The sequence below is a fragment of the Myxocyprinus asiaticus genome, chromosome 25, assembly GCF_019703515.2.
Source record: "Myxocyprinus asiaticus isolate MX2 ecotype Aquarium Trade chromosome 25, UBuf_Myxa_2, whole genome shotgun sequence".
NCBI lineage: Eukaryota > Metazoa > Chordata > Actinopteri > Cypriniformes > Catostomidae > Myxocyprinus > Myxocyprinus asiaticus.
Genome location: NC_059368.1, coordinates 26008368 through 26032312, shown reverse-complemented (window position 1 = coordinate 26032312; position 23945 = coordinate 26008368). Strand labels below are relative to the sequence as shown.

At 41.0% G+C, this 23945-nt stretch overlaps 1 protein-coding gene across 2 annotated transcripts in view; it reads left to right on the top strand.

Annotated features, from left to right (window-relative positions):
- The window catches only part of brf1b (BRF1 RNA polymerase III transcription initiation factor subunit b), a 100268-nt gene extending 77915 nt beyond the window's left edge, over positions 1 to 22353 (top strand). For both annotated transcript variants that reach the window (XM_051655764.1, XM_051655763.1), the window contains exons 17-19: positions 11838 to 11892; positions 20250 to 20433; positions 20760 to 22353. In XM_051655764.1, coding sequence (XP_051511724.1) covers positions 11838 to 11892; positions 20250 to 20433; positions 20760 to 20797 — 277 coding nt within the window. In that variant the 3' untranslated portion in view covers positions 20798 to 22353. The remainder of the gene's footprint in view (positions 1 to 11837; positions 11893 to 20249; positions 20434 to 20759) is intronic.
- The last annotated feature ends 1592 nt before the right edge of the window (positions 22354 to 23945 follow it).

Here is a 23945-nt window from a genome sequence, read left to right as displayed (position 1 = left end):
CCCTGAGGTGAAGACATGCGGTTTGACTCCCAGTCGTGTTCACAAAGTTGTGATCCCTGGATGAGTTTCCTCCTTAGCCCTGTGGCAGACGAGTTTGCGGAGAAACTCGCTGCCGGCCCAGTACATGTGCTAACTAAGCCCTTCTGTTGGGGTAGGTGCTCCACATGCGCTGGTTCCCCATAGGTGACCCCATGTGATATATCTATCGCTAAATCGTTTCCCTGTTGGTAAACTGCGTCTTCCTTGGGCAGACTTCCTTGGGTTCCTCTGCCCCCGGTCACCATGTTTGTAGAGCTCCTCCTCCCTCGGGTAGGACCTACCATGGGACTTTTCCCATGACATACTGGGCGGGATGTGGTCTCCGCAGTGTCTTCCCCTTGGGAGTGACACCCCCCGAACGTAGACACTTATGGCCCCCAGTCGGTAAACAAAATTCTACTCTTTTTGGGGAGAAAAAAGTGGAAAAGAGGCCACGGCTGGGCTAGCCTGTCCCTATTTTTTGGGCAGTCGACTTATCCCCAAAGGGACCGTTCGACGCTCATAAGAGCGTTGGGGGAGGTTACGTGATGGCCTGGTGCACTGGCTACGAGGCACACAGCGGTCTGCCCGTCTCGCACCACCAGTCCACGTAACACAGTTCGGTCGTTGTGCCATTTTGTATAGAGGCTCATAGTGTAACTACATCGACACAACGTTGAGTGAGTGACAGATAGGGAATGTCCTGGTTACTTTCGTAACCTCCTTTCCCTGATAGAGGGAACGAGACGTTGTGTCCCTCTTGCCACAACACTGAACTACCCGCTGAAATGGCCGGGACCTTGTCTCGACTCCTCAGCACAAAACCTGAATGAGTGGTTGCGAGCCAGCTCCTTTTATACCCGTATGTCCAGGGGAGTGGCATGCAAATTCCACTTGCCAATTCCCATTGGCCTTTTTTCAAAGACTAGAGGTGTTCGGGGCTCCCATGGGCGACCCCTAGTGTCACTACATCGACACAACGTTTTGTTCCCTCCATCAGGGAACGGAGGTTACGAAAGTAACCAGGACTTTTTTGCTAATCACATCTGACATGCTGTGATTTAATCTATAGTAAAAATTTTATGAAAGCATTTTAGGTTTGGACCTGTCCCTCAATCTGGTTCACAAACTACCCATACAAATTAAATGCTGATACCCCCAGCTGGAGAGCGGGAATTACAGCTGCGAAGTGGCACCCAAAACTGTTGGAGAGCCTCCACACATTAAACCTCTCTCCCCCCTTAGATTTATTTACACAAAGCCAGCTGCCGTGTGTTATTGGTTCAACAGAAATATTACTTCCCCCCCTGTCAGATTTCATCAACATGCCTTATTGACAGACTGGCATATGGGCCTGGCAGAGCAAAAGTGCTCCCTCTGAAATGGTTGAGCCTGGGCCATTTTTTTTTTTAAATGAGATCACACTGAGAGCCTAATGTGTTGCCTAGCTACAAAGCCCATAAGAACACATCAGTAATTGTGGAAGTGTTTGATTTCTGTCCATCCTTCAACGTGTTATATATAGCCCATATGTGAATAGATTGTTTGCTTTGGTATTCAAATACTCATGCATACTTGGTGGCTAGAATTACACATATGCTAAATGAACAGTTGGAGGGTGAGGAAACAACTGTGTAAATTTAGACTAAAAGTTCCAAAGCTAATCCTGAGTTCTAGAATAAAGCAATAAGCAACAAGAGTAATTTTACAGTGATTCTGCAACATGGATAAAGTGTTCTTTGACATGATGTGAAGCAGAGACTTATTACTTCTATAAAACTGTGGCAAATAAATTGTTAAACAAATGAAATATTAAAATTATATTGAGTATTATGTATATATAATATTATATTTAATAAATATATAATATTAAAATAAATAATTGTTATTATTACTATATGTTTTAATATATTTAGGAATATTTAAATATTGATTTTGTTAATATTTTAATATAAATTAATAACAAGATACATTAATATTAATAATCTTAATAAACAACATCAGCCTAACTGAAGGCTGTTTTTGGTTTCTATCTTTAAAAAAAAAAAAAAAAAAAAAAAAATATATATATATATATATATATATATATATATATATATATATATATATATATATATATATATACACACACACACACACACACACACACACAGCGATGGCACACAAGTGGTGGTGGCACCCTTGGTAAATATGAGAAAAGAAAGCTGTGAAAAAGATATCCTTATTGTTTATCCTTTTGGTCTTTCATTCAAAATATTCACAAAAATCTATACTCAAATAATTTAGATATGAAACAATTCCAAACACAACACAAGTTTAATCAAAAAACAAATATTTTTATCTAATATATGTGGCACAATTATTGGCACCCTTTTATTCAGTACTTTGTGCAACCTCCCTTTGCCAAGATAACAGCTCTGAATCTTCTCCTATAATGCCTAATGAGGTTGGAGAACACATGGCAAGTGATCTGAGACCATTCCTCCTACAGAATCTCTCCAGATCCTTCAAATTCAGAGGTCCATGCTGGTGTTCTCTCCTCTTCAGTTCACCCCACAGGTTTTCTATGGGGATCAGGCCAGGAGACTGGGATGGCCATGGCAGAACCTTGATTTTGTGGTCAGTGAACCATTTTTGTGTTGATTTTGATGTGTGCTTTGGATCATTGTCCTGCTGGAATATCCAACCACAGCCCATTTTAAGCTTTCTGGCAGAGGCAAACAGGTTCAGATTTTTTTATCTGTTGGTATTTGATAGAGTCCATGATGCCATGTATCCGAACAAGATGTCAAGGACCTCTGGCATAAAAACAGCCCCACAATATTAAGGATCCACCACCATATTTAACCGTAGGCATGAGGTACATTTCCATATGGCTACCTCTCTGTGTGCGCCAAACTCATCTCTGGTGTTTACTGTCAAAAAGCTCTGTTTTTGTTTTATATGACCATAGAACCCGGTCCCATTTGAAGTTCCCGTAGTGTCTGGCAAACTGAAGATGCTTGAGTTTGTTGTTGGATGAGAGCAGAGGCTTTTTTCTTGAAACCCTCTCAAACAACTTGTTGTGAAGTAGATAATGTCTGATTGTAGTTTTGGAGACTTTCTGACCCCAAGACCCAACTAATCCTGCAATTCTACAGCTGTGATCCTTGGAAAATTTTTGACCACTCGAACCATCCTCCTCACCATGCGTGGAGACAATATAGACAAACTTCCTCTTTCAGGCCGATTCGTAACATCTCCAGTTGATTGGCACTTCTTAATTATTGCCATGATGGTGGAAATGGGTATTTTCAATGCTTTAGCTATTTCCTTATAGCCACTTACCATTTTGTGAAGCTCAACCTTTTGCTGCACATCAGAACTTTATTCTTTGGTCTTACCCATTGTGATGGATGACTAAGAGAATTTGGCCTGTGTGTTACCTCATATTTACACCCATGTGAAACAGGAAGTCATGGCTGAACAATTTCATGTTTCTTGTCACCCAGGTGTACTAAAACATTTAAAATATGAATGGGAATATACAGTACATCAGATATGTTTTACTCATAAGAATTTCTAGGGGTGCCAGTAATTGTGGCAAACGTGTTTTGGAGAAAAATATTTATTTAATTATGAGATTTTTCCCAACTTTCAATGACTTTACTTCAATTAAAGGTTAGATTTTTGTGAATATTTTGAATTAAATATCAAAAAGATAAACAATAAAGACATTTTTCACAGCCTTCTCTGCTCATATTTACCAAGGGTGCCAATATTTTTGGCCACCACCATTGCATCTTTTTCCTATACAATGAAAGTGAATGGTGACAGGCTGTTATTCTGCTTAACATCTTCTTTTGTGTTCTTACAAAAGGAAAAAAGTAATGCAGGATCAGAACAACATGATGATGAGTATATTATGACAGAATTTTCATACTTGCTTTTCATAAAGCTTCAGCCTTATTTATTTGTTATTGTTATGAAAGATTTGCTTGCATCATTAATTCAGTCTGCCTTTGAAAGGGTCCTGGGAGATCCTAGGAAATTATTGATGACAGAGCAGCATTGGGATTGATTGTAAAGTAAGGCAAATGTATCTTGCATGAATTCGCTCTATTAGCCAGCTCATTCACCGTCTGGCCCCTGGGCAGGAGCAAGCAGCCAGGGGGTATGGAGCCTGGCATTTGGGCTAGGCATCCTCACCAGCTTCACCCACTCAACCCTGAGGGCACCCTGTCTGACCTGTGGATCGCCCCATTTTCACTTCCTCCTGAGAGGTCACAAGAGGGACACGCAGAATGTAGCATGTCTCTATTCAATAATGCAAGTCATCCATCTGGTAATGATAATTTATTATCAGTAAAGATGTCACAGTTCTGTTTTGCAGAGGCACTGATTTTGACTTCACACTTATGCCTAGCACCAGGCACTTGTGAAAATCCTGTGAGGGGGAAGAAATACACAGATGCTACCTGGTGTTTTTAGCATGTGACTGTGGCTCAGACCTGCTTATATTTGAAGATAGTACAGTGTTTTGCCATTTGTACAGTCTTTTCGGTAACACTTTACAATAAGGTTGTGTTCGTTAACATTAGTTACTAAATTATTTAACACCAGCTAACAATGAACAGCACTTTTACAACACTTCTTAATTTTGGATCATGTTAATTTTAACACAAACTAATACATTTTTAAATTAAAAGTTGTTAACAATTGTTCATACATTATGAACTAAAGTGAGCTAACAATGAACAATTGTATATTTAACTCTCTTAAGTTAACATTAACCACGATTAATAAATAAATGCTGTTAAAAATATTGTTCATTGGTAGTACATGATACCTAATACATTAACTTATGTTAACAAATAGAACCTTATTGTAAAGAGTTACCATCATTTCATTACTGAATATAATTAAGTGGAACCTTGTATTCTTTCTTATTACATCACTCTCTGGAATACTTAATTCTGATTGATCAGTCATGGCATTCTGTGGTCAAATATTTTTATAAATGAACACTATATACAGTATTTCACCATTGTCAGTGGCAACAAATCACTTAGATTGTTCTAATTTCCCATATCACTCTGGACTATTAGTTAAGTCATAAAAAGATTTCAGCTCAAATCAATATATTTTATGTCCATTTATTTACTTGGTAAGGAGCCACGTAAGAGGGAAGATAATGTGCAGTCAGCTGGTAATTTTTGTAAAATGAACTCCTTCAGGAAGATTTGTGATAATGACTGACGGTACATTATCCCTTACATATATAACACTGTAAAACCCTTTAGGTTACATTACCAAGTTGTCGTCCCAGTTAGATTAAAGTTACAGTTTAATTTAACAAAGCACAGTGATTTAATGTAAATGAAGCTGTTTAAATATTAGGTTTTTAGCTTTAATGTGATCCCTGTCTTTGGCAGAACAGTTCCCCTTAATACTTACTACCAGGTGCATCAGTTAACGCCAAGGCGTCACACTTGACTGTAATTCACACTTTACTCATAAACTTTTAACAGCAGTATCCAAACACTGCTGTATTATCACGCCTACACACATACTTCATACTGGTCCTTTACCCTTCATTTTGGAGTAGTCACACACACAATACTAAAGCTATGTTAATACAGGACCCGTCTTGACATTTAACTTTCACCTCCAAACACATATCAGACCCTCACTGTCCCCAGTTGCCCAGGTCACATGCCAGAGGCCGTTCAGCTCAGTGTCACTCCCGGTTGGGTGTGTAATATGTGAGTGTAGAGCCCAGGGGGGTAATGGGTGACAGTGTTGTGATGTGGTCAGCCCCTACTAGGCAGGAAGGGCAGTGTAGTGGTAACAGAGATGGGGAAGACCAGAGTTCAACAGTCACATTTAGAGCTTGTCCCTGAGATATGCTTATCTAAACTGTCCAGTTCTTTCTCTGTATCTATCTCTCTCTCTCTCTCTCTCTCTCTAAGCATCCTACAGCTCTCTGATGCTAACCGATGAGACATCACAGGGCCTCAGAAGCCTGCTATTAAACACATGAAAGAGCTCTTGAAGAATAATTGGATTTGTTTACAGTGGCTTGCCCATCTGACATTGGGGTTTTGCTGTTAATTCTGCCCAGTTAAAGGGCCTCAGTGCCACCGCCTATGTGCCGAGCTGGCTGATTGTAATCTGTTTAGAGAACAGCAGATGCTGTGTCATAAATTGCATCAATGATTTATAGAGAGCCTGTGGGAGGGTCAGTATTCACTGTGTATAGGAGCCAGTGTAAAAAGCAAGAATGTCTGACCATTTGTATCAGATTGTAAGATAAAGGCTCTGGTCCAAATCCTATGAGATGCCTCGCTGTCTAGTGTCTGCACTGGCAGCTACTTTCTAAGGCAGTATCTTTATAACTGAAGTGGAACTTCATAAGTGACTGATTAGAAATGTTCTGCATGAGTAGAAACTCAGAGAGACTTGACTAATGGTCACAGATGATTCCAGAGAATGATTCCACATTGTGCTAAACTAATGATACAATACTCTAATCAGTGTAGAAAATACATAGCATGCACAAATATTGGGGAGAAATTGTTGATTTTTAATAAAATGGAATTATTTTTTATTTATACTTTTCAGTATGGAATAAAATCTATTTATTTTTAACATTTTCCTTGACACCGTCTGTCATCATAGATGAAAATTGTCACTAAACCTGTCATAATGCATTCTGATAGTCACTTACCAATGAAGGATCAGACTGATCTCACAGTGAGGTAGGCTGACTTTTCTTAACTAAAATCGGTCTGTACTTACCAAAATCTGAAACACTGCCCCCAGTGGCCAAAGCGGCAAGTGTAGTTTGGCATATGGGCACGTGTGAGCTCCATTTTCTGGGTAAAATGTACACGGAGGAGTGCCAAAAGCAAATTGTGAAGCAAGTTGTTTTCAGCTGTACTGGCTATAATACAGTGAAGAGGAATGCATATCTTCCTGAACTGAAAACAACCCTCCAACCCAAACCTAAACCTAACCATCAGTGGACTGAAAATGTAATGTTAGAGAGGGAAAATGCAACACCTGAATTGTGGTTACTTCCTGATTACTCCCATGCTTCTGACGCAATGCACATCCTGTCGTACCACAAAGGAAAGTAAACACACTTGGCTGATGCAAAGTTGTTTGAAAGGAGATTTGTCAGTGAGTGGGCGTAATGTGTCCTATCTTAGGGTACTGGAACTCTCGGAAACAACATGCCAACTTCCCAGGTGATTATTTTGGAAGGATATATGCAATGCTGCCTTAGAGTTTAATCAAATGTATGTCTTTTGAAGCGAAACACTAGGTGTGTGTAAGGAAAAGATCAATATTTAAAACTTTTTTTACTAAAAATGTTTGCTTCCGGCCAGCTGTGGTATGCACGTTCATGAGGGTGGAGTTCAAACTGTCTCTCGCATGATGTAAGCGTGTTGGCCTGTCGATATCGTCGGATCCCTCGGCTGTTTTGAATTCCGGCAGGGGAAAAATAAGGCACACCCTTAGTATTTTGAGTGACTCAATGGGTGTATTGAGTAAGCGAGCAGCCATAGATTCAGTCGCTCAGTATCATTGATAGGGAATCTGTGAAAAGTTAGTCTTTCCTCTTGCGATGATACCTGCTGACATTTTCTAACATTTTCTCACATTTTCTAACGTTCTAACGTTTTTCAGTAGGTTGAGGCATCCAGGATAAGCACACACAAGCATCATTTTGAAAAAGAACCAGATACAAATACAGATCTATAGCAAAACCAATTCAGCATCTGTATAACATTCCTCCTCCTCTGTAAACAACACAGCACTTCCGTATTTCACGTGTCCGTACTCACAGGAACTTGCCAGCGCGAGAGGCTGTGTGACCTCGACTCTCGTGAACTTGCATACCACAGCTGGCTGGAAGCAAACATTTTGTAGTAAAAAAAGTTTTAAATATTAATCTATTTTTTACACATACCTAGCGTTTCACTTCAGAAGACATGAATTAATCCATATGGGTTACTTTTATGATGGCTATATGTGCCTTTTGGAGCTTCAAAATTTTGGCACATATTCACTTTCATTTTATGGACCTATAGAGCTGAAATATACTTCCAAATATCTTCATTTATGTTCTGCTGATGAAACAAAGTCTTACACATCTGGGATGGCATGATGGTGAGTAAATCATGAGAGAACTTTTTTGGGTGAACTATTCCTTTAAAGGTGTTTTAGAATAGCATAAAGTCACTACTACATGACAGATACAAGTGAAATAGGTGTCCTGAGAAACTATTCTTGTCTCTGTGGTTCTGTAAATGTCAAATCATAATCTGACCACATGAAGCTATTGTTTAACCAATCAGAAGACTTTGAAGCATTCTATACCTGTCAGTCATTTTGAGTGGTCAGGTTGGCTGCTGTCACAGATTGGGGTGTTTGAAGGAAGGACCCAAGCGCAATTAACTTTATTTAAAAAACACAGAAAACATACAAAACCAAAACTCTCTTGAATAAACTAACAGGGGAGGCAGACAGCAAACATGGACACATGACGACAGGAGCGAAGTGAAACAATCCTGCACAGGACAGCGTACACAAGGAGATAATAAAGAGAGAGAAATAAAACAGGTTAACAAGGGACTGGTGAAACCAGTGTACTAATAATGAGGAGATAATGAGGCGGAGTGACACGCAAGACTGAGAGACATTTGGCAATACAGAAACTAAACAAAGCCACGTGCTCTCACAGACACAAACACCCAAATGACACGAGCGCATAACGCCAGAGACAAAGACAACAAGCGCTCATGCCAAACAACAGACAAGACAGGGACATTTGTGCAAGGGTTTGGCCACAGATAAACAGGCACCAAGACCAAAATGGCCGAACCCCAGCACAACATGTCAACGGATCATGACCCGGACGCGCAGCACAAAGCGAGCACAACGTAAATCACGCCCGAAGGTCGCGAGAGACAAACACAAAACAACCGACACGAGTGCATGCTGCAAGGATGACATAAGAGCAATGCACTCGTGCCAATAACCAACAAGACAAGAGAATGCAGGACAAATCCAAAAGGGCGAGCCATGCATTCTCACATAGACTAAACAAAACACTAAACAGGGGTGTCAGAGCTCAACCACAAAGACAACAAAAACACAACCAACATAAGTGGCTGAACTCTGACAGGCTACCATTGGGTTTGCTGACTTGCCATTGGAGGGCAGTATTTTAGACAGAGGGGCCTGTCTAATGCTGTAGCTAATGCTGCATTCCATTTAGTTTGGAAAGTCTGAATTTCCAACTAACTACTTAGAAAAGTGCAATGGAATGACATTTGAAGTCAGACTTTCAACTTCGAAACTTGTGCGGAAATCTAGAACTTCTATTTTGCTGAGATGCAGGTGTGTAACGTCATGCAAACCCAAGGAGATTTAAACAGTTAATGTTTAACATTTACTTTTATTTCAATAAAGTGCACCAGTGAGTCAAAGATCCTACATTACATAATAATACAACTTGTTTAGCCAATGTTTGCAGAGACTGGTGTGAATAATATGGGACATTGTACTCTCTTTTGATAACCGTACACCTCTAAAACAAATGCTAGCACTGTATAGATTCATTTATTCTCCACAATTTGGTTGCTAGCTAATGAGAGCATTGCATTTTTGTTACCTTATATGTTATCTTCTGAGTATCGGACAATGGAATGCCTAAATGGTCAGAGATCAAGTAGGAATATCCAAGATCTGACTTTGGATTAAACGCAGCATAGGTCAGACGAAAGTTAGCGAAATGGCTAACTTTGCGTACAACACCTTAAAAGCATGTTAAATGACAGTACTTCGAATTTGATTTTATATTAGATGATCTTACTATATGTCATGGTTTTGGAGTTCCCATTACAACTCAGTGCTCTCCATGGGGTCCCCTTGTTTCCTCTTGACTGCCCTTGAAGAATGCAATCAATCGCTTGAACTTACTGCTCAAGTCTTCTGCCTCACTCATTTTTAGCAGCATCCACATACGGCTCTCGTGTTTTTAGTATTTTAAGATCATCTACATTTCTCAGTCCCTGCAAGCAGAGGCCTCCAGTACACAGTGTGTGCTCTAGATTCAGCTGAAGGCAGTTTCACTTCCATGGCTGAAGATTTGTAAGTATATTAGTCTCACATGGGTTGTAGATCTGTGCCTCTTCCCAAGACTATTCTCTCTGCAAGACCGCTTAGGGGTGATTGTGTTTTCCAGTAATGTGTTGGATAATCCTAATGCAAGAGTTATGTTGAGGGTGTGTGCCAAAGTTAGGACACTGGTGCATAGAGCTGATCTGGCCAGAACAGACTCCGTTCAGTTCAGCTCCTCTGCCTGGCCAGACCACTGCAGATGGATGATGTGGGCTGCCACTCCTAATGAGTTACCACAAAGGAAGCCCCTTTCTCAGCATGTACAGTACACTTTCTCTCTCTCTCTCTCTCTCTCTCTCTCTCTCTCTCTCTCTCCTCCTTCTCCTCCTCCTCCTCTCTTCCTTAGCAGATTAATTAACAGCACTTTCCCTTATCGGCCAAGAAAGCACCCTCTCTGAATCCTGGGGGAGATCTCACCAGGGAGGCGTTGTCACTGCCCAGCTTTCCTGCACTTTAGTTTGTGTTTTTATGCCAGTATGTGTATTTGTGTGCTACCTCCTGTGGGTTGGTGTGTATATTTATACAGTATTGCGGCTGAATATGAAGCTGCATTTGCATATGCAGTATTCACCAATAGATTTGCAAGTATACCATAAATTAAAGGGATAATTCACCTAAAAATCTAACTTTTGTTATCATTTTCTTACCCTTATGTAGTTTCCAAACCCACATGACTTTCTTTTTTTTTTTTTTCGTGGAACACAAAAGGGGATGTTAGGCTGTATGTTAGTATCAGTCACCATTCACTTTCATTGTCTGGAAAAAAGATGCAATGAAACTGAATGGTTCCACACAAACTAGAAGAAAAAAAGACGGACAGGTTTTCTAAGATTTCCTAAGAATGTAAATGCAGCATAACAGAATGAAGGGAGCTCTTTTTAATTTCCATTTCACATTTTGAGCAATTCGCTTAACAATTTAGATCATTCAAGCGTATGTCACTAAAGCTTACTGCCCCCAAATTTCTTAAATATTTGGCTTGCATCTTTGCGGAATTCATTGTATGGTCACCAGAAGTCTTTTGGGAGGAAGCTCTAAACATCCAGCCCATCATAACTGACATAAATAGCAGTCTGTCTTCAGGGGACACACTGGAGGCAGACCAAGGTCATTCTCATTTCAGAACGTTCCTTTCTTTCTCTCTCCCCTCCCCCCTGTACAACTAATTAATGTTTTATACTCGTCTCTTTAAAATTAGCCTTAAATAGTGCTGGTGTTTGATGTTTAAATCCAGTCACCGGGAAATGTAAGCTAAGCATTTCATCAAAACACAGGGCTTCTTTAGCCCCAGTAGTGAAGGTCTCAGCCTCAGAATCTAGTGCTTTAGATATGCCTCAGTAATCTGCAGTGGGGTGGGAGTGAAGAAGAGGACAGTATGCTTCATATTTTCATATTTCAATTCTGAGCTCTTGAAAGCTTTCCAGCTTTTGTCAGTGTAAGAGCTAGTGTGAAGAAGGATGAAATTTGAAAATAATTGTATCTGTATTTGTGTGGGACTTTTGTAGTGGTTGTGCAACTGCTTTTATGAGGCTTTTTTTGTAATCTCTGTGTTTTGGAAAATATTTCTGCAATTCATTAAAAGTCTTGTACTCACAGATAATTATTTTACCTTTAATTTTTTACCTTTGCTACATTTCTTTTTTTAGGCTCCGCCCCTTAATATCATCCACACCAAAGAAGAAGAGAACACCAGCCCTAATGGTAGGTTAAATAAGGACCCTTCTGAAGTACTGGTAAAGTTAATATTACTATGTTTATGTTCTGTGTAAAGGAGAAGTGCAATTTTCCCCCTTCTGCAATTGGTCGGACAAACTGAAAGTCCCCCCAAACTCACACCATTGGTTGAGCCAATGTTGCTGCATTAGGCTGGTTGGGATGCTTAAACAAACTGAGCAGTGTTTTAAAAACACTACACTGCCACAATGTTAAACACTTTTCAAGGGAATAAACCTACTAATTAGCAACAGTTGTCTCTACATATTAAAATAGTATAGGAAAAAGTATTTTAGCAAAAAAACAAATCAAACTCTTCACCTTTAAATGTGACCTCTTTAAGTGTTCACAATCTACAGTATAGCAACTGATTTTGAGAGAAAAGTTTTTATCCTTTGTGAATAAATAATTATTTAATTGAAAAGGCAAAGCTGTTTATCTCTCCATGTCCCTCTTTAAAAACAGAGCATTGGCTGAAAATGTTTGTACGATCTTATCTTTATAGACTTAATGCAGTTACAAATATTAAATCAACAGTATTCTTGTGTTTACCTCATTTCATATCCAAGGTTCTAATGAGATTACTGAATGGCATCTCAGTGTAGAACTGTTTGTGGTCTATTCTCTTGTTAACCTAATGAGCAATATTTCATGAATATCAGCTTAGTAGAGGTCAAATTAAATTGACTTGGCTCAACCATGCTAACCCTACTGGACTTCAGCGGTAAATCCATCACAATAATCAAATAATTCAATTCTAAATGTCACGGCAGTAAGTAGTTGACCAGCACATTACACAATGCAGGGTAAATTCGGCATATGTATTTAATCTAAAGTCAATATCTATGATAATGTTTAAGCCACAAAATTTTATGGATTGGCACTGTGCTCTCTGGGTCTTAGTGCCCCTTAACCATATTGTCAGGCTTACTGTAGATAAGCAGCAGTGTGGCTTGCATTTAACCATATTAATATGCATGCACAAGAGAGTTAGGGAAAGAGACAAAATAGCTGTTGTTAGGAAAAAGCAAAAAATCAAGAGCATAATAATTGCTGGAATCAACTGTGATGTCGCTGTGTAACTCCCCACTGTCCCATCCAGTTTGCTGCAGAGCGGCTTTTGTCATTGACTGCCGAGACATTCTGAAATTAATCTGTTACATAATGTATTATGCATTTCTGAGTGAGATGCAGAGGATAGTCATTCTTAACAACGAATCATTAGCATTGATCTCTTATTTCCCACAAAACAAAAACAAAATAGCAGTGCTTCATACAGTGCTTTTGACATGCATAAGGCACTTTGGTTCCTATGTGGTAAAGAAATGTAGAATTCTATAGAAAAACACTGGATGAAAACTAAACTGAAACTATAAAAGTGCACTAAAATATTAACAAAACAAAAAAAAAAGAAATAAATATTTTTTTTTTTACAGAAAATGATTCATTAATAAAAAATTGAATCAGTGTTGGATGTCTAATTTAACCTCATGCGACCCCTGAAATGTTTTTTGTCTTCGCTATGCATAATTTAATTCCATTTAAACCAACTGATCTCAGTTCAGGACACTCTGGACTGTCAGTAAAGGGTTAAACTTTTAATGCACAGAGTTATGTGACAAAACAACATGGCACCGATCACAGCGGAGTTTGTCTTTGGGAGAAACACCAACATAACTACATCTGATAAGATAATTAAGTTTTTACATTGAAACATGTTTGAGTCAAAAGAGTCTCTAGTTTTATCCGATATGCCATTTTTAAAATTTTGAGCGATTTATTGTTAAACTGCACGCTATAAAACACAATGACACTAGGGGTCGCACTTGGGAGCCCCGAACACCTCTGATCTTTGAGAAAAGGCCAATGGGAATTGGTGAGTGGAATTTGCATGCCACTCCCCCAGACATACGGGTATAAAAGGAGCTGGCTCGCAACCACTCATTCTGGTTTTGTGCTGAGGAGCCGAGACAGGGTCCCGGCCATTTCAGCGGGTAGTTCAGTGTTGTGGCAGGACAGACACAACGTTTCGTTCCCTCCATCAGTGAACGGAGGTTACGAAAGGACCAGGACGTTCCCTATCTGTCACTCACTCGACGTTGTGTCGATGTAGTGACACTAGGGGTCCCTATACGAAACGCCACAACTAGCTGAACTGTGTTACGTGGACTGGCGGTGCGAGATGGGCAAACCATTGTGTGCCTCGTAGCCAGCACACCTGGCCGTCACGTAACCTCCCCCAACGCTCCTACGAGCATCATACGGTCGCCTGCACCTCGGGACAAGTTGACTGCCCAAAATGGGGACAGGCCACCCCAGCCGTGGCCTCTTCTCTTCTTTTTTCTTCCCAAAATGAGTGGAAATCGTTCAGCTGGGAGCCATAAGTGTCCGGGGGGGGGGTCCTTTCCCAAGGGGAAGACACCATGGAGATCATACCCTGCCTGAAGGGGAGGCAATTGTGTGGAAATATGTCACATGGTCTTACCGAGTCTTGTCGGCAGTGTCGCATGTGGAGAAGTCCCCGTAGTAGCTCCTACCCAGAGGGGATGGAGCTCTACAAACACGGCGACCGGTGGCAGAGGCGGACTCTGTCCAAGGAAGATGCGGGTTTACCAATGGGGAAACCGTCTCGCGGAAGATACATCACACGGGGTTACATACAGGCAACCAGTGCATGTGGAGCACCTACCCCAGTACTGGTCTTATTAGCACACACGTACTGGGCCGGCATCAAATTTCTCTGCGAACTCGCCTGCCACAGGGCTAAGGAGGAAGGCGCACATCTCCCCCTCCAGGAGGGGTACGCAAGAAGTAGGCCCGGCTAGTTGTCCCGCAAATTTACCTGTTCGTACCTGACAACACACGGGATGAAATCAGCTCAACCCAGAGATTGTAGAACCTCGCGAAGGTATTGGGTGTTGCCCAGCCCACTGCTCTACAGATGTCTGCTAAAGAGGAGCCATTGGTAAGGGCCCAGGAGGCCGCCACACTCCTGGTAGATTGTGCAGGGACAGACCGAAGGGGAGGACCTTGTACTGGTACGCCCGGCCCTCGAAGGTGAACCGCAGAAAGGGCATGTGCCGAGGTAAAACTGAGACGTGGAAGTACGCGTTCTTCAGGTCTACTGCCGTAAACCAATCTTGATGCCGGAGGCTCGCTAAAATGTATTTCTGCATCAGCATCTTGAACAGGAGTCTGTGCAAGGCCCTGTTCAGTACTCGCAGGTCCAAGATTGGCTGCCACCCACCGCCTTTCTTGGGCACGATGAAGTAGGGGCTGTAGAACCCCTTCTTCATCTCGGCTGGAGAGACAGGCTCTATCGTGTCCTTCCACAGATGGGTCACGATCTCCGCACGCAGGGCAACGGTGGTAGACACGATCACTCAGGCGCCTGTATGCCTTGAAGTGGCGTCTGTTCGCTAAGAGGTGTTCTTCCCGACGCGAAGACCCCCAAAGATGCGCAGTCGGGTCGGTGCTTTCCTTCCTGCAGGAGAGGCTGGAGGGGTGGCTGTCCCCCTCCACCTTGAAGGTGTACTTGGCTGCTATTGCGGCACACCACAATGCAGTTGACGGTAGGTCTCTCGGGAAGCACGACCTGATCATCAGGTTCATTAGAGGCGTGATAAAACGGATGCCGCTGAACCCAGGTGGGCGCCTGGCAAACTGAATCGCATAGCCGAGTCAGACGGTCCTGGTCAGCCATCACAACGGGTTGAGGAGCGCAAGCCTCGCCTCCAAGCTCCGGGCGAGGGGGACCAAGGGGACAGTCGCGTCGGATGTACCAGCAGGTGGGGCCTCGTGGTGGGGCGGAGACGAAGGCGCCATGTTGAGGGGACTCGCACCCCAAGCTCGTGGCCGTGCTGAGTCTGGAGACATCGAAGCACTTTCCTGACTCCGAGTATAGGACTGGTCAGCGACGGGGAAGGAGGGGAACTGTCCTCGTAATCCGTCACAACCGCCCGGGCGTGGGTGTGTTTGTGCTGCAGCTGGGCGTGCAGGGGCAGGGGGCCCGCCTCCGCAGTGCCGTGCCTGCCGTAAATGTGCGGTGTCTGGCAATCATGATAGCGACGGCCATAAACACCAGGTGTGTGACCCAGGGAATGAGGAAACCGCTCTTTTTCTGAAGATGTGGGTACCGCAGCCCCTCGGGCATGCGGCGAAATCAAAAGAAAAGGCAACAAAAGATTTTCCTCCCAGCCCTCCACCGGGGGTTGGAGTGGTCTGCTTACCACCTCCAGGCCTGTAGCGGGTCTCCACGTCCCTGGGTCACCCGTCTCAGGGGCACTTAGAAACCTTCCTCAGGTTCTTGCCGGCGGGCCGTGAGACGGGGGGCGTCTGCTTACTGCGGGGGGCTTTATGCCGGGGCCGAGTCAGCCTCCCTCATCTTGACCAAGTCCACTCCAGCCCGACGCTCGCAGCCACCCGGGCAAGCATGGCCGCCAGCTCCACGTCGGCCAGCGACTGGGCAACCGCACCCGAAGGTGGGAGTCAGACTGGACCAGCCCGCTCTCCGATGCAGCGATCGACAGCTCATCCTTTTCGCGAACCCCAAATGAGACCGCGAACTCGCCCTGAGACGAGCCGGCGGTCTCATCCCAGAACTCGACCGGGGCGAACGAGCGTGCTGGGGAATGGGAGGTCCGTGGGGGTTTACCTGGCGGAGCGGCTCCCATTGGGGTCCACAAATCGCCCCCAGTGTGAACCGACCCGTAGGTAGAAGGACAGAGGTGGGGAGCCGCTGGGGTGGTGCAACGTTGCCATGGTCATGTCCTTGCAGTGAGGACATGACCCGTCCACGAACACTGCCTCCGCTTGGGCACTGCCCAAGCATGTGAGACAGCGGTCGTGGCCGTTGGAAGCGGAGAGGTAACGACCGCAACCAGGAATTAAACACAGATGGAAAGACATCTTTAAAAAGATGCTCTCCGTCAGTGCCACTCTTTTAGTAGAAAATATACTCTTTTATTGCAAGAATATATACTCTTTTAGACTGTTGAAGCACCCAGGGGCATTCTCTGCACTCAACCGGTGCACGGGGGGAGAAACCGCTGTAATGCGGCATAATTCAACAGCTTTCTTAGAGGTGAATGGAACTGCAGAGGGATTCGGCTCGCTGAACACAACCGCTCGGCTCCGAAGAAAAAATCTGAATGAGTGGTTGCGAGCTAGCTCCTTTTATACCCGTATGTCCGGGGAAGTGGCATGCAAATTCCACTTGCCAATTCCCATTGGTATTTTCTCAAAGATCAGAGGTGTTTGGGCTCCCAAGGGTGACCCCTAGTGTCACTACATCGACACAAAGTCAAGTGAGTGACAGATAGGGAATCTATATTCACTGTGCATTATCACATTGAGAATCAATGGGTTCATCCAAAAGCTGAAAAAGGTTGCTTTCAGAGGCTTTATATGGAGTTAGGATGACAATAAGGTGCATTTTGAATTTTGAAGTCATTCACTAAATAGGGAACAAGGGAGCATCCTATAGCTTTCCTATGCAGCTAAGTGCATTCACTCCTAACATCTGACCAAAAATTCAGTTTCAGGCTGCAGATGTTTGGACCACTCAGTATGGTTGGCAGACATGAGGCAATGGTAATTAGTACTTAGATTCAGAATTTACAATTTATAATTTTATTTGAACATGGTTGGCAGTGATTGGACGATGCTGGCCATTACTTGAATCAGAAGTAATTATGCTCATTTCTGATTGGTAAAATGCTTGAGCACTGGCTATCATTTGTTTATTTGATTGCTCAAAGGGAGAATATTGAGATTTTGTTGCCAAAGTAGAAAAAAACATTATAACATAAAATTCAAATCAAGTAAAATAATTTTTATTTTTTTATTTGTGCTTTTCCCAATACACATTGTTCCAAAGCAGCTTTTCAGAAAATCAACTGTAACGTTTATAACGTCTGAAAAACATGAATAATCAACACTCCTGAAAACACAGTTTGATAAAAAAAAATAAATAAATTGACTTAGCTTGGCATTATTTAAAATTTCACAACTTACTCCCGCTGTCCCGATATGAGGACATCATTTTTTTAGGAAACTATTTGCTCTAAATATCTTTTTTTTTTTTTTTTTTCATGTTTTCTAGGGGCTACTAGTTACAAATCAAAAAGGGAAATGGAAAATGCACACAGCAGTCACGTTCGGGTCTCAGGAGGTTAATTACTCTTCGAGGCCTGGCTTTACACTATCAATGTATTCTGTCAACAAACAAACCAAAACTGCCTTGGCCATCTGATTGAGTGTAAACCAAACAACCTCAATTCGTTTGTTGCATTTTCTGTATTATCTGTCTTGTCATAGGCAGGTATTTGTGGTGCTGAATTATAAGGAATAAAAACTTCTCTAGATATAGTATTTTTTCAAAGATATAAATAAAATTAATATTACAAAACAAAATAAAAACTAGTAAAAATTTCAAAGCTTTAATAACCTTGTTTCAAGTGCATCATTACTGGCCCAGCCCAGATTCTCCAGCCATCAGGCCTCTGGATGTCCACAGGTGAGCTGCGGGCTATTTTACAGGCCTCTGCCAATCTTGGCAGTCCCTTTAGGACCCTGCTGCTGCTGTTTCCCTTTAACTGGCACTGCCTGAAGTACAGTCTCATGGTACAGCAACAAATCTGTGCTATAATTACCACTGAGACTTTCATGCACTTCCTCGGTTTTTCATGACATGATCATTGATTTAGGCCTCTTCTTCCCCTGAGCAGTACTCCCTTAGTCAGATGGGAGATGTTGGCCTGATTTGGTCTTTTTCTTTTTTGCTCACTATCATTGCATTTCCTTCAACTATGCTTTTTCTGCTTTATTGGAAAATGACAGGAAACCTGCATCATCCACATGACCACCAAGGCTCAACATGTCAAATGCAGTTTTGAAGAAGCAGTTTTGAACATTGTCACTTCTGGCAGGATCCGATTCTCAGTTTCTCAAAAGTTATGGAGGAATTTTTAGTTTATAAACAGTGACGTGTCCCAGTGCTGGTGTATAAATGGTGTGTTCACATCATGTCAGAATTACAGTAATTCCTAGTATCCAACTTGTAAACAACATTCACATCTTTGTAGAATTTGAAATCACATTTTCTGGAATCTCTGACTTGCCCGTCTTGGCGTAATTTAAAAAGAAACAAAATGACAGCTGACTCAACAGTTAAAGGTCATCACATATTTCTGTTTGATTTGACTTTTTATTGTAGCCACTGTTACCTGTACCTGGTGTGCATTCTTAGTTCTTTAACATTTGGCAAGAACATATAGAGGTAAATTAATGAATTATTGTAGCAGTGTTAGGTAGATTACTTCTGAAATGTAATTTGGTACTTGTATTACAGTACAAATTACAACAGAAATTGTGTAATTCTTTTATTACACTTTTTATGTTATCTAATCTAAATACATTTGTATTACTTTTTAATTACTCATTGCATGTCATGCTAAATCTAATCATTAATTATGTATTACATACTTATTAACTCTCCTTTCATTAAACATTAGTAAACATAAAATCAAACAGCAACTTGCTATTTGTTAGTCGCTGAGTAAAATGCAGCAAAGTGTGTCTGATTGAAACTTTGACACTCATACTTTCAATACCACATCAAAACTATCAAAACTAACTATTACGAATACAAAAATGCATTAGAATTCTTAAGATTGGATGTGGAGTCTTTTTCAATGGATATACTGACATTTTTGTAAGCAAACAGTTGCATTTCTGAGTTAAACGGTTTTTTTCCCCCACGTGTCTTTTTGAAAGTAAAGTTATTTTTGTGTGTGGTCAAAAGAGGAAAAGGACTGCACTGTCTTCAATGTATGTAGTTCTATTGGCTGGGTCTATCGCATGTATTTCAGTTTCTGGTAAAGACCACTTTTTTAAAATTTAGGAACATAGTCAGTAAATTATGCACTAGTTATTACAGTTGTCTGATTTGTAATGTAATCAAAAATGTAATCATGTATTCTATGTAAAAGTAACTGTAATGTGATTTTATGAAATGTAATCTAATCACAAGTACTTTATTTTTCTGATCTGATTATGTAATCCAGATTACATGTTATACATTATTACCAAACACTGTAATGTAGTGATTCATTTGCTGTCATCAAGCCACACGTGGATCCATTTTGGCGTTATGAGTGTTGCCATAGAAACAAATCGTTTCTGAGCCTTGAATCTCTGAGTTGCCATATCATACTTACAGTAATTGCGACACGACGCGAATGCAGCCCTAATATCAGCAATCTTGGAATGCCCAATCAGATTAGAAGACCAGAACTAATTATTGTGTGATAACAAACTGCCTTTTTTAATATTATTAATTTCAGGTCACACCAAGCATCACCATGATGTTGCCTCCTGCAGCCCCAGAGCCCCCTCCTGCCCCCACCCCTCCCCCAGTGATGGAGAGTGGGCCTGTGGCATATGAGGAACCCGCTGAGGAAGAGGAGGAGAATGAGGAGGAGACGGAAGAGCCTTGTGTTAGCGCCATGCAGCTGTTGGGTGGAAATGGTCAGTATGTCCCAGCAGCCTGTAGCTGTGACAAGGATAATGAAGTCACGGTTCAAGGGTTCAGTGATCAAGAGTTTTCCAGATTAGTTTAAATCCCTGGCTCTTGGTTTTGGAAAATTTTGTAATATTAAGTGGTCCGTAACTCTGCAGACTGCATTTGGAGTGTTTATCATCATGATAAACTACATCTATCCCTTCTACTATGCAAGTCATACATCTACAAATACTTTCTAATCTCTTAAGTGTCCTAGTAGCTGTCTAACATCTTATCTAATCTTCAATGTTCATTACAATTTCAATGTACATGAAAATCTTTTTCTTTACAGACTATGGCTGTGAAGCTGAAGAAGAGGAGGTATTCTAGTCTGAAGCAATTCTCCTATTCATCAAAATCAACTTTGACTAGATTTCATCTGCATTTCATCTGCTTAAACTCTGTCCCCTTTACCTGTAAAGCAAGAAGACAAGACACATTTGACATAGCTATTATACAGTATGTTGCACATTTATTAAAGGTCACCCCCGTACCATGCATGATATGACTCACTGAACTCTGAGTCAGTTCTGTATGGGAGAAGGTGGCCCGGCAGCTTTAGAATGACAAACAAACATTAGGTAAGACCATTTTAGCACTTTGCCAATAGTGAAATGTTCTGCTATCACTATATTGCCCTGTAAATCCAAAATGCAGTAATTACACTAATACATTAACTGAGAAAATAATGGGGTTTTTTTACAGAATAATCTCACTGTATTTTCTCAGAAACTGAGCATAGTTGACCTAAACCCATCTGTCACAGGACAGATCATAGTCTAAGACCCGGATTCGGTCATAACTCAGTATTGACAAAATGTGTTTCTACTACATTTTGCCTTTTAAGGGCAATATAATGATTCAAGAAACCATTGAAGTAAGTTCCTGGCGCTGCCTCAGATAATAAGGTGTTTCCCAGTGAAGTACAGTAGCTGGTACTGTAGAATTTGAAGATGTAGGTAATTCTAGGAAGGTGATGCTGACTTCTGCCCAGCATGATATAAAAGTTGGATATATTATGTGAGAACGTGTAAGCAATTTGTTTTGACACCAGTTCCCATCAATGTTTATTTTAAATATACAGTAGGAACACCAGTTGGATGAAAGCTGTAAATTAATTAAATAATGTCATTTCAAGTTACAGGAGGCATACAGTTGCACCGTATCTCACGAACAACGAGTAGTGTACCAAAACAGTGGATTATAATGGTTTCTTTGAACCAGAGGTAGCCATTTCTGCTAGTAACACTAGCAGCTTAATTTGTTTAACTAATACCAATTGATTTTCTGTTTTTGTAGTGTTTTACTATTTATGTTGTGGCTATTTTTATGATGTATTTATCTGCTGAAACCAGAGGATATCAATGTCTGTATATATGTACATACAGCAGTATTTTGTTAAGTGCACTGTTATATTTCCTGTTTGCATTAAATGGTAAATGTTCATAATTGTTGTTTTCTAGTGATACATATTGATGTGTAATATAATGTATTGTACTGCAATGTTATGGCTAAAAATAAAATAAAATGTAGAATTATTGTTATTTAACAATTTGTATTATGAGCAGTAAACAGTTAAATATACAGGGAAAGACCGCCTTGATTCTCGGAAGGGAAACTGGTGATTAGAACATTTGCATGAATGTAAATAAATTTGTGTTTTCTTAAAAAGGTTGACCGCCTTGAAACTCCTCTAAAGTGTGTTTGTGTGCAGGTATGTGTGAAAGGCATAGTGAGGCATAATAATAGTTATGAGCACAACAATTCAGTGCACTCTGAATGCGTTTGACCTCATAAGATGGTCAACCTGAACAATTTCCATTTGCCTTTTTATATTTTGTTTAATATTGTCAAGGCTTACATTAATAATTCAGTTTCCCAGTAGGCTGTTACAACATATTAAATTAATCTTCACGGCTGCTTTCTCCTGAATTTCCTCCATTTCTTGTCTCTTTTCATCTTTTGAAAGACAAGCAACTACTGTACAGTCTCTTACAACATACAGTAACATACCCCAGACCCTCAGATGTGTGCTTGTGCAACCCTACCTATGTTACAAGTGTGTTTGTGTGATACCATCACTAATGTCTCATATCAGATTTGTTCAGGAGTCATGGTCAGGTTGGTTCCAGACTGTGATTCATTACTCTTTCCTGAATTTCATTATCAAAATTGAACTTTATGTCTTTGTGCCACTGTGAATTGAGCAAAAACCACACAAACATATAAATCCCTTTTTCATTTATAACGGCAATTATATAGATTTTTATAAGACAGAGGGGCAGATGAATGTAATGGGCTTTGCCTGTGGCTCATCTACCCTTATATATCTCATCAAGAGATATCTCATAAGGACAGAAGTGAGTTTCAGTTGAGCCATTTGCCCCCTACATAACCAAATAACCATCAGTCTCCTTGTGTGAAAGGCTGTATTCATGCTCAGTAGTGTGTAGCTACCTGGAGCTTAAAGCCCTTAATGTGGGTGATTCCAGCACAGTGCATGTGTTTGCTTTTGAGAGCACTGAGTAATTGTAGCCCATTTAACTCGCTCTGGTGATCAGACTGAAGGGTTATAGGACAGTATAATTGTATGGTTCTGCAGTGCTGCAGCCTGTCACTCACATTAGATTTGATTTGTCCACAGACACAAACTTGGCATGCCCTTACACTTCAACTATATCAGGTTCAGTTCTTCAAAGCATCGAGTTCAAATTGCTTCCCACTCGGTCTGGCTGCAGACCTGTTCTGGTTTCAGCTGGGCTGGTATATTAATCACACAGCCCTCTCCGAGCAAGGACAACACTGATTTTAACGTCCATAAACTAACTGCAAGGGATTACAGGACTGTGTTTCTTAATTACTGTCCCTAATTGATTTGTAGTTGTACTTCTCCTGTGACATACTATTGCTTTTAGGGTTTGAATGAACAAAACCCTAACGTTAAGTATTAAATGTAAGCACATAACTCGTTCTGCACAGTTTGTGCTACAGATATGAATGATACCTCAAGTCGTGCGGGTTAAGGAGAGCTGTGCTTTACACATTTAGTTTGAATACTTTTCTTGGCTATTAGACTTACAATAGTCACCTGGCAAATGAGCTCTCTTGACTTGTGCCAGTAGGCAACTACCTAACAACCACCTAGAACAAGTGTTAATGTATTCTGCATTACAGAACCAGATTACATAAATCAAGGACTGTAATTAGACCGCATTACATTTTTAAATGTGCATAAACTGATTAGAAGTTACTGATTAGAAAATTACATCATTACATATCCATACTTTACCTAGCAGTCTAGACTATCAAAGAATCAAGACTGGTTACTTTATCCTGGGACTGAAAAAATAGCAATTTGTAGTTTGATTTCAAGTCTATTCATGTTTAATAAAAGTATATAAAGGATTGTACATTTGTACTTGCCACACTTAAAATTAGATCTAAATTATATCATGCAATAAATAATCAGATTACCTAA